General features: G+C 36.2%; 1 protein-coding gene across 2 annotated transcripts in view; it reads left to right on the forward strand.

Moving 5' to 3' along the window:
- The window catches only part of LOC136864563 (cyclin-dependent kinase 11B), a 434451-nt gene that overhangs the window by 367731 nt on the left and 47832 nt on the right, over positions 1-18888 (forward strand). For both annotated transcript variants that reach the window (XM_067141707.2, XM_067141708.2), the window contains exon 11: positions 845-961. In XM_067141707.2, coding sequence (XP_066997808.2) covers positions 845-961 — 117 coding nt within the window. The remainder of the gene's footprint in view (positions 1-844; positions 962-18888) is intronic.

Raw genomic sequence — 18888 nt, forward strand, 5'->3', positions numbered from 1 at the left:
TCTGTCAAGCCCCATTACCCCGTCTAATCATTCTGGCTACCCTCTCTATACCTTCATCCTCAGAATCGGCTTTCATCCCACCACCTGGAAACACATCATGCTCCTCTTTCCACACCCAGGAAGACCACTTTCCGCACTTAACTCCTATTGTCCTATCATCCTTATCACTGTCCTTGCCAAAATCCTAGTCCGCCTCCACTATATGCACTAGCCATGCGTCTTGGGTAGGTGTGCTGGTTTACTGACTGATGAGCTCTAATTGGCACACCGGTGTGAAATGCTGTCAGTCAAGAATGAGTTAGCTGGAACATTCATAATTCCCAATAATGGACCATTTATATTGCAATTGTACATTAATACGGGCTAGATAGTGATGAAGCAAGGTATTATTCACATGGAGCTGAATATGAGTCATGAAAAGATGAGTTTTATTACTTTTAAAAGTATGATAATTTTAATCAGGTTACATTCCCCAAAATATATCTTGTGCCCTGATTTTTAAACTGAGATATATGCATGTTAATATGGTATTATGATTATTATCTGAGTGTCCATTGAGGGCTAACCATGAAAGTAATAGGGAATTTTGTTCATGCAACACCTGCGGCATTGATCTGTGTACAGAATTTGGATATTTTATATATGTGTATTTTCCTGTATACTGAGATATTGGTTTGTTTAGTAAGGTTAACAATGATAACCTCTAAAATACTAGTGTTCAAGGATGGAAAGTTTTTATCTGTCTTAAAAATTACTTGAAAGGCTTTGGAATGCTTTGTAATTTGAATTTTATTTGCTAGTTTGGATTTTGAATTTTCTATTTTATTATTTTTTGTTGTTGAAGGAATACTCTACACATGTTGACATGTGGTCAGTTGGCTGTATATTTGGTGAATTCTTATCAATGGAGGCATTGTTTCCTGGCAAGTCAGAGGTGGACCAACTCAACAGAATTTTTAAGGTAAAGTTTTCATAATAATCAATAGCTCTATTAACATATTTACTCCAAGTCTTCAATTGCAACAAAAGTACTGTAAATACAAGTCCTAGACACAAGATTTGGACCATTGTTTCATCTGAACTGCTATCAGGCTAACTGTACTGCATACACACCTCTGCAACTAAGCATGTTAATACATGTACAATTTACCGGGCGAGTTGGCCACACGGTTAGGGGCGTGTGGCTGTGAGCTTGCATCCGGGAGATAGTGGGTTTGAATCCCACTGTTGGCAGCCCTGAAGATGATATTCCGTGGTTTGCCATTTTCACACCAGGCGAATGCTGGGGCTGTACCTTAATAAGGCCACGGCTGCTTCCTTCCAACTCCTAGGCCTTTCTTATCCCGTTGTCTCCATAAGACCTATCTGTGCCGGTGCGATGTAAAGCCACTAGCAAAAACATGTACAATGAGACAATTAGACAGGTAAGATACGTTGTTTGATTCCAGATAAAATCTTCTATTGTCACAAACCCCACAGCGCTACAGCCCTGATGGACCTTGACCTACCAAGTGACAGCTGTTCAGCCTGAAGGCCTACAGTTTACAAGGTGATACAATGTCAGTGCAACAAATCCTCTCGGCCATTATTCTTGGTTTTTTAGATTGGGGTTACCATCTCACAATCATATAGTTACTCAGTTGTAATCACATAGTCTGAGTGGACCTTGAATCCACCCTCAGGTCCAGGTAAAAATTACTGACCTGTCTAGGAATCGAACCCGGGGCCTCCGTGTGAGAGGCAGACATGCTAACCCATCATTTTATTCAAGTTATATTCCCCACATATATCTTGTCCCCTGAATTTGAAACTGAAATATTCAGAAAGAAAATGTGAGATATATGCATGTTAATATGGTATTATGATTATCTGAGTGTCCATTGAGGGCTAACCATGAAAATTATAGAGAATTTTGATCATGCAGAGCCTCTTCAAATTATGTGTCTCCGTATATACTCTAGCTAAGCTGTGTGATTTTACATTATTTCAAGTGTTAGGGCACCTTCCCTAATTCTAGCACCTAACTACTCTAATATGTTTATGTTGCTATGGACCTTTTCATAAGATTGACTTTGAAGACAGGATTCTCACACACCAAAAATGCATCCAGCCAACCTTCAAAGATTTCAAACATTCAATAATCCATGAAGTTACAGCCTAGACATAAACATAGATATGCTATTCTGGTGAATTCCTTGTAACTTAATCTTAACCATCAAATGATCTATGTATAAAAATTTGAAAGTCATTACACAGGGAATTTTGCTTGCCAGTTACAACTTTGCATTTAGGAGCATGCAGTTGTGCGCTAGCATTTAGGAGGTAGTGGGTTAGAATCACACTGTCGGAAACCCTGAAGATGGTTTCCCATTTTCAGACCAGGCAAATGCTGGGGCTGCACCTTAATTAAGGCCACGGCCGCTTCCTTCCCACTTCTGGCCCTTTCCTGTCCCATTCTCACCATAAGACCTAGCTGTGTCGGTGCGGTGTAAAGCCAGTTGTATTAAAAAACAAATTCCTTTGCTGATAGTTCTGTCTTCTTTGATTCTTACAATTGTAGTTTGATTTTGTATACATTGTAAATAACCCTTCTTTCTCTGTACTTGATTCCAATCAACTTCAGAATTGCAAAGAGATTGTGCTAATCAGCATTATCAGACACATTTTCCAGGTCAAAAAATGACATAAGTGGGTGTGACTTGCTCTTCATTATTCGATTATCTAGATTCAGTATTCTGTAGAGCAGGCTTTTGTATTCATGTTGACCTTTTAATATTTTCTGATGTTTTCCAGAGAAGTATTGTCAGTATGAGTGATCTACTCTTTTGAATGAATGCTGGGCGGCAGAAAGACTGGATCACTTGCTCCAAGGATAACAGCTGCCTTGGTGGGGAAGCATCAGTAAACATCAAAGGTTTGATGTGGCATAAAAACTCCGAAAGCCTGCTCTACAGATCATTAGGATAGCTGTGAAAGCCTACATAAAAGTGTGTTGTTCATGTGGCTGTGATATGTGTACGTTATACCGCCCTGACATCAAAAAGCTGGAGCGCTTTCACCAGAAAAAACTACACTCCATCATGAACATCAATTGGGAAATCTATGTGTCTAATGTTGAAGTTCTCGAGAAAGCCTGTGCTAAGAGTGTAAATGCATCATTGGTCATTGGCCATCGCCTCATATTGGCAGGACTTGTACGCCATATGAATCACACCAGACTACCCTGCCAGATTCTCTATGGTGAACTTGGCTCCGGTTCAAGACCACGGGGTGCCCTCCTGAGACGTTTTGAAGACCAACTGAAACAAACCTTAAAGATGGCAGAAATAAACCCACAAACCTAGGAAACACTTGCCAAGGACCGTGTACTTTGGCGGCAAAGTGTCTGTGCCTCAGTTCAACACTTCAACAAGAACGCCGCAGATATTAAGCGAATTAAGCGACAGGAATGCAAACATTGGCAAACCCAAACAGGTTCCGCTCCGTTCCTCAGCTGCGCGATGTGTGGACGTATGTTTCATGCAAGAATTGGCCTGTACAGTCACCGAAAGTTTAAACACAAACTACTGTGAATTGAAGTGAGCTGCTAGCCAGGAAATCTGTTAACTCAGAAACGAGTAACTGCCAACGATAACGAAATGTCTTTGGAAGTCAATCTAATCTCCCAAATTGCCTTCAACTTAGTTTCTCATTGTATTGTAAATATTCATATTAACATTTTTCTTACATAAGAAACTAAACTAATGATGTGATTGTGTGCACAGTTTTCAGTACCTGCTTTCTCAGGTGTACAGATAACAACATATTGAAGATCATATGGCACTTGTTTGGTCTTGATGTCTTACATACTGAATGATACATACTGAATGATTTAACTCTGCTAGGCATGCAGCTAGTTATTGTAAGGATATACTATTGATTTGCTGTTCTATATCCTACTTCATTTTCTCAGTTTCTGTGAAATTCTGACCTCATAATTGGGTCTTCCATGTGATAAATGTCAGCAGCATCTTGTCTTTCCATTACATTATTATTTACTGCTTTTCCTTGATACATATCTTTAATGTATTCGTAGAATCTTTATGCCTTATCTTCTTTTTCTAGAAGTGGTTTTCCATATCAAATGTTTTTCCTTCCTATATTTCATCAGCATCACTACTGATCTCATTACTTAGGACTGGTTCCCTTTTGTTTGTCTCATTCTCTTCGATAACATACACCTCCTGAAAGATATTCCTTTGATATTTTCCTCACTTTTCCTTCCTTCCTTCCTTCCTTCCTTCCTTCCTTCCTTCCTTCCTTCCTTCCGTGAAAGCGTGGGTAATTTTTTTATGGTATGAATATTCTTCACTTGATGGTATTGGGGTAGATAGAACTGAAATGATGATATAAACAACCACCCTATGTACTCGCCTGTATAAGAACTCTGTGATAATGATTGTTCAGATATCGACTAATGCGTGTTATGCAGTACTTTGGGCCTAGAAGTGAGATATTAAAAAATGGCACTCTGAGAATAGCCAGTTGTCAACAATGGGTTTCAAACTTTGCGTCTTTGAAATTGACATACCTGCTGCAGTACAAGAAGCATCCACCTTGAAAATTTAATGTTGAATTACCAAGGTAATGACCATATGTTTTATTATAGATAGGAAAACCAGTAATTATTTATCCTTAGTAAAGTCATGTGTTCCTGCCTCAAAATATATTTTGGTGGTCTCTGTATATTTTTTATTTTACATGAATAAATGTATGCTCTGTTTTCTGACTGACTTAGTTGTATGGGAGTGAAAGCTGTGTGGTCTCAGAATATGTTATTCACAAGATGGAAAAACTAGATATGAAAGTAACGAGAATAATTGCTTTATATTAACAGATGGGAGCAAATGGCAGGAAGGCACTCACAATGAGGAGATAAAGGCTAAGATAGGAAATAACTCAATTTATGGAGCTGGCTATGGTGGTGAGGTCTTGTGAAACAAATGGAGGAGGTACTTAACAGTGTTCATAGTTGCTTTGAGGGAACAGTGCAAATATATTTAAACTCAGATTCCAGTGGTGGGGTCTTGTCAAACAAGTGGAGGAGATAAGTTAATGTAGAGTAATAATGGACTCGGCCTTGGAGGGTAATAGGAGCTGAGCGAAACCAAGGCGGTGATGATTAGGCTCAGTTTTTAATGATTTAAGGAAAAGAAGTGTGGAATTGAAGGAGGTCACAGAGCTAATTGCAAACAAAAGATTGTGGAGATGCTCAGTTAATTCACAATGCCTTGCAGACTGAATGCTGGTTTTCTTTTCGTTAAAAACTATATTACTGCCTTATTCACACTTGCTGTCCTGTAATATGCGTTCAGTTTTATTCCTCGCAATCTTTTAACACTAGATTTGTGAAGGACAAAGATGGAGTAATGTTGGTGACATGAGCAGAAATAGAAAGGATGTTGGAAGAATATTTTCATGACATGTTAATTTTTTAATTGTATGCTGTTAATGAATTTAATTTATAGCTTTATTTTTACTTTCTCTTTCTTTGATTTTTATGCTCGGAGAACAAAAGATCTGACCTAGTGATAGCAAACTACCAGCTGTCCAAAAAATTATATTTGCTGAATTTGCAGTTAATAATAATAAATATTATTCAATTGAAATGATTAGGAGGCCGATCTTTTGATTCCGTAATTGGGGCGTTTAGCAGGTGGTGGACAAATAGGCTAGGTTACCTAATGATTATGATTTCTGTACACTCCATTTTCTAACATTTTTCATAATGTGCGAGTGTGAACAGTGAAATATATCTATATCCAACTTATTCACATGTAATCATACATTCATTTATTTAAACACCTTGTTCCACCTTGTTAACAATACAAAACACATACTGAACTTGTTTTGATTTGGACAGCATATGGAAATGATACTGTGCATGACAAGTTTTGGTCTTTCCGGATAACAACTGATCCATTAAGGGAAAGATAGTTGTTTTCTCGCACGTTGTCCATGTCAATAAGATCAAGGTTCTGTATTGTTTTCGAGTATTTGACAAGCAGCTACATGAAACAAATGAAGATCGAGAAAGACTATGAAGAAAATGAAGTGGTTGAGATGGTAAGAGCTGCTAATTAACGTTTTTCGACACAAAGATACAGCCTCTTGTAGAAAATTTCAGAATATATTTTGTATTGTTAACGATACTCTAAGAATATAATTGATGTTTATAAGGTGACATATTTAATGTTTTAAAATCACTTAATCAAACATTTCATCAGGTGTAATAGATGTTTACAATTATTTCAATAAGTTAAGATTTTGGTATTATAATGATTTAACAAGTCCAAGAGTATATTTGGAAATTTGATGCCACCGAAGAAGAGAACAGTTTGAGTTTCTCGAAACCTGTACGGCTTTTAATAACAACAAAACTATTAATAGTATTGACAGTTGGAACAAGGTGTTTCGCCCAATGGCTGCCAAGATCCGACGTGAGCCTATGCTCTGTGAATCGTAAAACTGCCATGATCCGATAAGATCCAGTGCCATAAAGACCAGTTTTCAAATACTGTTCGTTCAGGTTTAACGCAATAGATGACTCGCATGTGCATGTTGGCTGAACCATAGCATGTCTAACTACAAATAAATACCATTTTCTCTCTGACAAAGAGAATATAACATTCTTTTTTCCTATTTCTTTGAGTGGTTGTCACGCGCCACGAATGTTGCACAACAAGTTTGTTTGGCTCAAGGTATTGCTTTTATTATGTTTTTGCGTATTATACTTCAGATTTGTGTGCATTGAGAAGGTAGAATATTATTCGGTACATTTATGTTAAAAATACATTCAGGTATGTTGTTAGGAAGGACACTGATTTATCTTCTGGTGAAGATGAAAACAGTGAGGCAGACAGTAACAGTTCATGTGGCAGATATTAGGCCTAATGGTGTTAGCCCTCCTCAAACTATTGCTGACAGTGAAGCTAACAATGAACTTACTGTTAACCAGCGAAATGCAAGTCAACATGATGACAAACCTAACCGCAATTTTGGATTTCAAAAGCTAAAATCGTTTGGACATTAATAAACTTTGTGATTTAAAACTTTTAACATTAAAAGACAACACAGTTTAGTGATTCTAAGAGTGATATTAATATGTATGTGAAATAATTATTACTATGCCGAATACTAATTCAGATTTGCAAAATGAATTACAGAAAGTGGAAATTAATAATTCATTAATTTTTTAACATAAAAACATAAGCATCAACAAAGTAAATCACAGGCCATATAGATGGATTTATCATGAATCATCAAAGAAAAGTCATCTATGTAGCTTCAAATCTGAGGCGAGTACAAAATTTTCAGTAAGACCTTACATTTTGCCTTAATTTAGGTTAGCAGTTTTAGCAGTACTACAGCATTTTAGCTTGGCAGGGAAAGGGTTAAATAAATGAATGTATGATTAATTATAAGTCAATACGGACCTGAGATAGTTTGAACATTATGGTTAAAATAATTATTTATTCATGTTTCTCATCATTCTTTGCAACCAAGTAATGTAACATTAATGCTTTTCAGCATGTCAAACATATAACAAACACTATAGCATACATGTAAAAAGCATTGTTAAACAAAGAATGACATGTTTTGTTTTTGAAAGAACATTGTCAGATTCTATCAAATCACACATTTATAATTGATGAAAATTGTTTAGAAATTTAGAAAAATGTTTAAATTTTGTTTATATTCTTCAAAACTTGAGAGCTATAACTTAGATAGATTGATAGATAAATAGACAGATAATTTATCCTGGGAAAGTCAGGGGCAGCTGTCTCTGTCTTACACTTAACTAGTATCGAAATTAGGTTGATAACTAATTATGTATTATTAAAAAGTAACCTACCATAAACTTAAAACGTGTAGAACTATAGCTAACAGTAACTACTTGTACATTAAACTTACAAAAGTCATGGAGAAAAAGCATAATAATACAGAAAAAGAGTACAGTTTTTAAGATATACATAAACAAGAAAGTTGTAAAAACAAAAAGAGAATTACTAAACAAAATAGAATTATCTGTGAAATATAACTTTTCTCCTGTGAGTTTTCACCCAAGTTGACAAGGTACAGGGGAAGGATAAAGTAGATGGTAGGAGGAGAATTTAAAAGAAAAGAGGACGAGGAAGTAGGATATGTCTTGCTGCCTTGCTATTTGTATCTTTCCATCAGATATTTTGTGCATGCACTTGTAAATTTCTTGGACACTGATATCCCTCTGACATCTTGAGGCAGGTTGTTCCATTCACGAATTGCAGTAACTGTGAAGGAATTGTCATATGCTGAGGGCTGGTAAGGATATGCATGTTCTGTGCTCTTGTGTATTTTTTTTTTTTTTTTTTCATTGTGTAATGAGAGATTATAGAAACTTTCTTTAAGATAAGAAGGAGAATTAAAATTTAAAGTACATTGCAGTAAGGTTAGACAGTGAAGATTACATCTGTCTTGTAGACTGGGCCAGCCAAGTTTGGTGTAGGACAGTATCACATGGTCTGTGTATTTAAGGTTGCATGTGAACCTCACACATGCATTTTCCATGCACTGTAATTTCTGTAGTGATTCATCAGTGCATTTTATGTAAACTATATCACAGTAAAGAAAAGATGGGCTACACCTTAATAGAAAAGGAACCTCTAAGTTTGGTAAACTTCTCAATAGAATATCTAGTGGAATGCTCTCGGGAAACTAATCAACAAAATGAGGGGGGATGCTAATCCTAGTGGCAAAAACTTAAGTGATACAGAAAATGATTTAGAAAGTATAACTTATAACAGGAATATAATGCAAAATATAGATAGGGAATCATTTCACAGAAGTCAGATACACAATACAGTACTAAGAAAGCACAAAAGACTTCAATAAAAAGGTTAGTTGAACACTTTACAGGATACTATCAAAATGTAAATGGACTTCAAAGTAAACTAACTGAACTTAAAATTTCTTCATGTTTAGCTGACTATGACTTCATGGTATTAACCGAAACAAACTTAAATGATGAAATTAGTGATGTGGAACTCGGACTCGAAACGTATTCAGTTTTCAGATGTGATAGGTCTTCTTTAACGAGTATGAAGGCATCCCATGGGGGGGTAATGATCTGCATTAGCAAGAGGTTTAAACCTACTCTGATACCGTGCGGTAACACAGTTGAACAGTTGTTTGTGTCCCTGACTTTTAACACCACAAAATTAATCATTGGTGCTGTATACATTCCACCAAAGTCTCCTGTCCAAAAATATTTCGAACATTGCAGTGCTGTTGAAAAAATTATGTCAAATCTCGACAACCATTTATTGCTCATTGTTGGTGACTACAATCTACCATATCTTAATTGGATAGTAAATGAAGAAACATCTCCTGGCCTTATGTCAGTAGGTATCCACACTATGCAGTCCAGTTTAGTTGTAGACACTTTTTCTTATCTCTGTTTAAATCAGTTTAATGCTATCCCAAATTTTCTGAATCACTTTTTTGACTTGGTTTTCAGTAACTCCAGCTCCATTGAAGTAAAATCTAGTAATGAAAGCATTGTCCCCCTTGATAGACACCACCCAGCTTTAGAGATTTCTTTACCTATAAATGAGCTATACAATTCATTGCCTGCTGATAGTTTTTATTTTGACTTTTTAAATGGTGACTATAATGGACTAAATTATTATCTGTCACAGTTCAGCTGGAAGGTAATGTTTCAAAATGTATCAGTTGATAAAGCAGTAGAAACCCTCTATTCAGTACTACATTATGGCATGGAACTTTACATCCCTATAACGGAATTTTAAGACTCCCAAATTCCCAAAGTGGTTTAATCATAAATTGAAGTCACTGATTATTGAAAAGAAGAAAGTACATAAGTGATACAAAATATCAGGTCTCAATAGTGATTATCAGCATTTCTCGAAATTAAGAAATGAATGCAAGTGTGAATCTAAATCTTGCTATACAATGTATGTTTTCAACTGTGAACGAAGTATTACTTCCAATCCACAGAAATTCTGGCAATATCTAAGTTCTAAAAGGTCATGTAATAATATTCCTTCAACAATGCATCTTAATGAAGTTACAGCAGATACTGGAGAAAATATTGTCAATCTTTTTGCTAACCACTTTTCATCTGTTTATTCTTCTTATCAGAATAGTAGTAGTATGTCATATGATTATCCTTTCTCTGTCAATCAATCAGTTATAAACATTAGTAAGGCAGAAATTTACAACAAACTGATATCTCTGGAATTAAAGAAAACTGTAGGACCTGATGGTGTTTCAACTTACCTGCTCAAGTACTGCTCATTTATTTTATGTGAAGCACTCTTTTATCTGTTCAACTTATCATTAAACCAAGGTGTTTTTCCAGTGGAATGGAAGAAAGGATTTGTTAGTCCAGTTTTCAAAAATGGTGATAAAACTGACATAAAACAATATAGACCAGTTATAATTTCTTCTCATATTTCCAAAATATTTGACTCAATAATTCTTGACAAAATCACACCTCTTTTTAGAAACATCATCATTGATGAGCAGCATGGATTATTTTCAGGACGGTCAACCTGTAGCAATCTTCTTTTATTCTATCAGTTTCTCTTGGATGCAATAGAGAACCACTCCCAAGTGGACTGCATTTATACAGACTTCTCAAAAGCTTTTGACACTGTCGATCACGATATCTTGCTGCAAAAACTAACCGGCTATGGAATTAATGGGCCTCTCCTCTCATGGTTTGAATCATATCTTAAAAATCGCTTGCAGGTTGTTAAAATAAGGAATCATTTTTCTGCGCCTATTATTGTTACCAGTGGAGTTCCTCAAGGGTCTCACCTTGCGCCCTTACTTTTTACTCTCTACATAAATGACATTGAAAATATACTTAAGAATTCTAAATTGCTTTTGTTTGCCGACAATGCAAAAATTTTTATGCAAATTAATTGTCCACTTGATTGTTTAAAACTTCAAGAAGATTTACATCATCTGGAAAAGTACTGTATTCAAAATGGGTTGAAACTTAATCATGAGAAATGTAAAATATTATCGTTTTTTTAAAACAAGAAGAAAATAGCATTTCCGTACAAATTTAGTAATAACAACATTCTTACTCCTGTTTCACAAGTTAATGACCTTGGTGTTTTATTCAGTTATAACCTATCATTTAATGAACATATTGAAAATATTTGTAAGAAAGCATTTCAAAGATTGGGTTGCATTACTAGATATTCTAGGGAATTTTCAAACTTCGCTACCTATCGATTGCTGTATGTATCTGTGGTACGCCCTATACTAGAATACTGTACACCTGTTTGGAACCCTTCTCATCAGACCTCTATCTATAGATTAGATTCAGTACAACATAAATTTCTTCGTCTATATTCTTTTAGAGCAGGGTTCTCATATGATAATGTTGATTATACATCCCTACAACAGTCCTTAAATCTGCATAGCCTGTCACAACGCCGTGAATTATTGGATACACTCTTCATTTTTAAATTGCTTCATTCCTTGGTGAATTGTCCACAACTCCTTGCAAAAATTAACGTACATGTACCAGACAGACGCACAAGGTTCAAGAATACATTGTCTACAAATTGGCATAGAACTAACTATGCATTCAATGGGCCAATTGAACAAATGTCAAGGTCTCTAAACAAAGTGGATATTGATATATTTAACTGCTCATTGTCAAAATTTAGAACTCATTTACATAATCTCCAGAATTGACTATTACTTTCCTGTGCTTACTTGTAATATAACCTGTGTATATATCTGTACATATTTTTTCTACTTATACTCCATTGAACTTTCTTTTTACTGTGTTTTGTCTATACTTCTCTACTGTTATGTAAAATGGTATTTCCGTTAATAAAGTATTATTATTAGTAATCAAAAATTGGCTTAACTAATGTTTCAATTAAAATATTTTTGAGTTCAAAGGGAAATATAAATTTGAAATTGCTGAGGGTATGCAGTGATGCAAACACTCGCCTGCACGTTGATGTCGTACGTTCGGACCGTGATAGGTGTTCATCTAAAGTCATTCCAAGTTTTATTACAGTTATACTGTAACGTAGGTCTTTGTTCTTTATCCGTATCACTGGAAGAGTTGCACTGTCTGCTTCGATTAATAGTCTTGGATTGGCTTATAAGGATTGTTTGGGATTTGTCAGAGTTGAGAGACAGTCCATGCTTTACTGACCAGTTGTTTACTCATTTGAGATCTAAATTTAATTTCTCCATTGCTTCTAAAATGCCATCCGGTCTACAATGAATGTACAGTTGCATGTTGTCTGCGTATGTGTGATGCCTGCTGTACTTAAGAGATGTATATAGGTCATTGATATACAGTGAAAAAAAAGAAGAGGCGGGCTAGTGTAGAACCTTGAGAAACTCCTGTTTCCATGGTCCTTCACGAAGAAGATTGGCCACCTTTGTTGGTAACACGTTGCTGATGACCCTGTAAAAAGGAGTCCACCCAGTTCAAGGTGCTATTTGAGAAACTGAATAGGTAAAGTTTTGATAGTAACAAATCATGGTCTATAGAATCAAATGCCTTGCTGAATCATAGTTTGTCAGATTCGTGTTGATTTCCCAATTTCACTAGAAAAGGACTTTTATTAGGAACAACACTATATAACACTGAACACAATATCTTACCCTATCTCATAAGAAGTAGTACCAGTTTCGGTCACTGTGTGACCATCTTCAGCTACCTATGTAAAGTGACTTAAAAACTAAACATAAAAAAACACACACACTCTCTCTCTCTCATGACATACAAAAATCTAAACATTTTTTTTAACATTCTCCCATTCTTCCATAAACAGTTGGGTTGTGCACCTTGTCCAGTGAAAACTACCGTATAATCCTGAATACCACCTGCACTTTTCCCCCAAAAATATCGGTTCTAAATCTTGGGTGCGGGTCGTATTCAAGCCATTCGTTCTTGTAAATATTTACTACATTTACATGGAGTATTGAAATAGATTTGAATACGGTTACCGTACTCAGTATACCACATGTAAATGGGCATTCGGGTCTTATTGTGTTTTAGTTGTGTTCTAGAAAACAAGATTGATTTTTTCTCAGTACGGTTACAGTGGCATGTAAACGCGAAATGTAAGGTAATGAAATACGGTAAATTAAAGAATATGGGTAAATAATGATATAGATGTTGATTCCCATAGGGAATCTGAAATATTTGTCCTGAATGAGCAAATTTATAATACCAATATAAATGGTCCGTTATTGGACATTATAAATTTTTCAACTAGCTCATTCTTGGTTGCCAGCGTTTCGCCCTCGTGTGCTAGGGTGGGCTCATCAGTTGGTACCTAGCACACCTACCAATACGCTAGCTAGTGCATACCGTGGAGGCCACTGCGTAGGCTAACTGGAGCCACCGGCAGTGCCAATGCACTAAGAGACTTTGTCTCATCACTAAAAATTGATGCCTGCTTGGCCATCAGATGATATAGATGTTGATTCCCATAGGGAATCTGAAATATTTGTCCTGAATGAGCAAATTTATAATACCAATATAAATGGTCCGTTATTGGACATTATAAATTTTCCAGCTAGCTCATTCTTGGTTGCCAGCGTTTCGCCCTCGTGTGCTAGGGTGGGCTCATCAGTTGGTACCTAGCACACCTACCAATACGCTGGCTAGTGCATACCGTGGAGGCCACTGCGTAGGCTAACTGGAGCCACCGGCAGTGATGAGACAAAGACCGTTATTTTTGTACATACACTTTAAATGCATTTTTATATTTTACTTTACAGTCTATCCAACATTCTAATCATTGAAAATTTACACAACAGAGGAGATACTACAATTATATTGATAGATCTTCAATCCAGTGCATCGTCGTGAATTTACGACGTGTATTTTTAATTCAACGTATTCTTATTCGACTGGTTACATAACCAATTTAACTCAAGAAGAATTACCATGATCATCCCTGACCTAATCTTCTACTATATGATTAATTAGAGCCCTTGTTTTGTATATATTTTGTTCTTCGAATTTCCACTTGCTGATGAATACAGCTTAATATGGACCTTCACCAAATGTTAAAGAAAAAGGATCCATTTCAATTCCAGACGAATGCCGTTTGACAATCTTCCTACCAACATTAACATATATAATTTTTAGACTAGATTATGAGATTGACCTACAATTGTTTTAACTTGTTGTTTATAAGATTCACTTATAACTTTTTAATAATGGTATCAAAAACAACTATTAATGTCACATTTTATTCCAATCTTATATGATTGATTATTGTAAGACAGTCTTAAATGTAACTATTATTTTTAAAGTTGTTCATAGTGCTGATGATGCCCGTTAAGAAGGGCGAAACATGTTCACGATTTTCAATTATTTATGATCATTTAACCACAATAGTGGTAATTGTAAGTATTGACTAGGTTGATATTAAACAAATATTTTTTAAGATTATATGTAATAAGTGGTATGTTCCGAGCTGTCAACGCAGAGATGGCGTGGAATGACATTAGTAGACGAATAAGTTTGAGTGGCGTCTTTAAAAGTAGGGAAGTTCACAATATGAAGATAAAGTTGCAATTCAAGGGGACAAATTGGGGCAAATATTCGTTTATAGGAAGGGGGTTAGGGATTGGAATAACTTTCCAAGGGTGATGTTCAATAAATCAATTTCTTTGAAATCATTTAAGAAAAGGCTAGGAATACAACAGATAGGGAATCTGCCACCTGGGCAACTGCCCTAAATGTAGATCAGGGTTGGTTGGTTGGTTGGTTGGTCGGTCGGTCCTTGGCTTCCTCCCCCTTCTCAGCTCCGTCACCGTGTCGGACACCAGTTTTGATCTCAAAAGGAACCAACAATTCTCCCATGAATTTGATTTTGGAAAATGTATTAGTGAGAGTTTCCCTAATGAGGTTTGTTGTTTTGTTGTCTAGACCGAATTCTTTAAGTACAGAAAGGAGACTTTCCCAGTCTAGTGAGTCATACGCCTTTTGGAAGTCAATAAAGGTGATGATGTATGTTTTTGCCCTAGATTTCTGGTATGCTATAAGATTTTTAAAGTTCAAGATTTGTTCCAGACAGGACCTGCCCTTTCTGAATCCCGCGTGATATTCTCCCAATTGATGATCTAACTGTGGTTCTATTCTATTAAGTAAGGCCTTTGAGAATATCTTATATGTAATACCAAAATTGATAATATGCCTCTGTAGTTGTTGGGGTTCATTTCATCCCCCTTCTTGTGGATTGGGTGGATAAGGGCCATCTTCCATTCTTCTGAAATCCTTTCTTTGACCCAGATTTCTTCAAAAACTTTGTGTAGGGATTCTGTTGCTTGCTTGTTGGCATTCTTCCAAAGTTTGGCTGTGATCTGGATTTCTCCCGATGCTTTGTTGTTTTTAAGGACACTGGGAAGTGTTTTGAGGTCAAAAATTCAAATTTTCTTTTTTGGTGTGATATCATTCCCTGGAGTGCACTCTACATGCTGATGATCTGCAAACGTAACTGCTGCAGATGGAATGATTCTCTTTATTTATGAGTCTGTGGTAAATGTCACATGATAGGTTGGTATCTCTGGCCACTCAGGAGTAGTTATGAAGGCCATGAAAACAAATGAACAGCGTATTTTGCGCCTTTCATCTGTATGTTTACATGACGTGTGTTTTGGTTAGAAAGTTAGTGAAACGTGTTTTTATTAGTTTTGCTCTTGTATTGTGTATCTAGTTCATGAGTATGTGCAGAATTAAGAAATTTGGGAAGGGAAATTATTATTCCCATGTTGCCACTAAAGGAAACACAGCCAATTGTAGTGAAACAATGGAATACTGTACGAATGTACCTGTTAGTGCCTTCATGAACTTTGCCCAAAAGGTGCTGACTCCTGGTGTGGGTACCAAAAGGCACAGGGAACAGGCAACACCTTTTCACAAAAGCACTCATTACCTCAAGCAGTTCTGTCAGAAATAAAGCCTGTGTACAGAGAACTCCGTGATTCAAAGCTGCTGACTAAATGTTTACATGGTCGTACCCAGAACCCCAATGAAATCTTCAACCATTGCATATGGGAAAGGGTACCCAAAACTGTTTTCATAGGAATAAAAACTTTAAAACTTGCAGTGTTTGATGCTGTCATATGCTTTAACAATGTAAGTGTTAAAAGACTGCAAGTTATGGAGAAGCTTGGCATCAAACCGGGGAAGAACATGGAAAGTGCCCTCCAGAAGATAGACTTGCAGCAAGTCATGGAAGCTGAAAAACTTTTCAGCAGATGACCAAGGAAGCTAGTTTGAAAACGAGAGCAGACAAAAAGAGGAAATAAGATGAGGAGGCCAGGAAAGATGTTGAGTTTGGTCCTGGAGAGTTTTAACACCATTGGTATGTGCTAAATTGACATGGTTTTTGTTTTTATGTTATTCCGAAAGTTTATATTTTCTTTATTTAGGTACACTTTTCTGAAGCCCTATTACTCATACAGGTCTGATTTTTTTGTAGTTATTAACAGGATTGAGTACAACACAGCTGGTGAAATATATGGTGATTATATGCTGAACTGTGTCCAGAAAAAATTGAAAGTTACTCAAAATTTTGTAAAAAAAACTTCATGTATGTCAACAGTTTTATTTTTAAAATACAAGGAGGAAGATTGTAACTTTATATTTCACCCACTATGTCAAACAGGGTCTTAGAAATCATTTACAAAAATTTTGCTAGTATCTGACTCCTAGTTTCTGAGAAAAGTGTACCTAATTGGTAGACAAATGCTTCCAAGTGTTTTCATAAGGAAGTGCAAAAAAAATCTCTCTCCTAAAAGACATTTTAAATATATGGTATCTTATTTACATAATCTTGTTTGGTAAGGGTCCCCAGTTATCATTTTGAAATTTCATTGACCGGGCGAGTTAGCCGTGCGCGTAGAGGCGCGCGGCTGTAAGCTTGCATCCGGGAGATAGTAGGTTCGAATCCCACTATCGGCAGCCCTGAAAATGGTTTTCCGTGGTTTCCCATTTTCACACCAGGCAAATGCTGGGGCTGTACCGTAATTAAGGCCACGGCCGCTTCCTTCCAACTCCTAGGCCTTTCCTATCCCATCATCGCCATAAGACCTATCTGTGTCGGTGCGACGTAAAGCCCCTAGCAAAGAAAAAAAAAAGAAAAAAGAAATTTCATTGAGATATCTTGAAATGGAAAGGACTAAATTGAATTTAAATTACAACATATTTTAATGACATTTCCATCAGCAAACACTTCCCAGTGTTCTTAGGCTCAAAATGATCTTTTCGAGTTCCTCAAAGTTTGGCGGCTGTGAGTTGGGATTGGTATTTGTTGGGATGTTAAATGTCATTTTTTTGACTGGCATTTCACAGTTGAGGAGATTTTCAAAGTAGTCATTTAGTATACTGCAGTTATCAGTGTTGTTATGTGCTATATTTCTATTCTTGTCCCGTAACTGCAGAGTCGGTGGCTTGTACTTTGTTGTTCTCTGTTTAAAGATTTTGTAGAAACTTCTTGTCTTGTTTCTTAGTGAAGTCTTCATCTATTTGAATAAGCATCTTGTTTTCATAGGCCTTTTTAATTTTTTGATATATTTATTGTGAGCCCCGGACGTACTATTATTTTATTTTGCAAGTTGCTTTACGTCGCACCGACACAGATAGGTCTTATGGTGATGATGGGACAGGAAAGGGCTAGGAATGGGAAGGAAGCAGCCATGGTCTTAAGTAGGGTACATCCCCCGCATTTGTCTGGTGTGAAAATGGGAAACCAGAGAAAACCATTTTCAGGGCTGCCGATAGTGGGGAGTGGGGTTCGAATCCACTATCTCCCGAATACTGGATACTGGCCACACTTAAGCGACTGCAGCTATTGAGCTCGGTATCATCATCATCATCATTATTATTATTATTATTATTATTATTATTATTATTATTATTATTACTTGTGAGGTATGGCTATGAAGGGTTTGAATCTTTGGTATTAGTATTATTATTATTTACATAGTTGTGTACAAACTTTGTTTGGTATAATCAGGATTGTATTATTTGTGAGGTTATGTTATGAAACATCTGCTGTGCATATATTAATATGAGGTTATTTAATGTAAGAACGTGTAATTAATAGTATATAATTTATTATTACATGTATATATGATGTATAATCCACTGCAGTATTGTGCAACACACTGTAATAAATCCAGGACAATGCTACGTGTGACTAGAATTATGTAGAAAGTTCCCTACATTCTAAAAAGGCTATCTGAGACTCAAATTTATGAGAAAACATGTTATGTCATATTCTTCTAGAAGCCTGGCCAGACAACATATATAAGGAGGCAGTCTTGGGAGTAGAGTGGAGTTGCTTTGATGAGACTTGTGTAGAAGTCTTGTTAGCTGAGTGTTTGAAGTCAAATACGTGAACTGGTCTATGTTGATAGTTGGTTGTGACATGCTACTGTAGCAGTCAAATGTTTGTTTATGATGACAGTTTTATTAGTGCATGTGAATATATGTAAATAACTTGTAAATGAAACAGTGTACACAATTAACAGCATTTTGTGTGCATCTTTGTGGATACATCAAGGTAAAGGCTGGTCTCCACTGATTAACATTTAAAATCAACATGTTAACTGTTAAATGTTAAGTACTGTTTCATTTAACATTGTGTCCACACTTATAAACATGTTAAACTTGACTTCGACGGGCTGAGTGGCTCAGACGGTTGAGGCGCTGGCCTTCTGTCCCCATCTGGCTCAGTCTGGTGGTATTTAAAGGTGCTTATATATAGGCCTACATCAGCCTCCTGTCGGTTTGTTTATATACAGGTAGTTCAGCACGTCATCTTATGGCAATACATTCTG

This window comes from Anabrus simplex, chromosome 2 (genome assembly GCF_040414725.1).
Source record: "Anabrus simplex isolate iqAnaSimp1 chromosome 2, ASM4041472v1, whole genome shotgun sequence".
Lineage (NCBI taxonomy): Eukaryota > Metazoa > Arthropoda > Insecta > Orthoptera > Tettigoniidae > Anabrus > Anabrus simplex.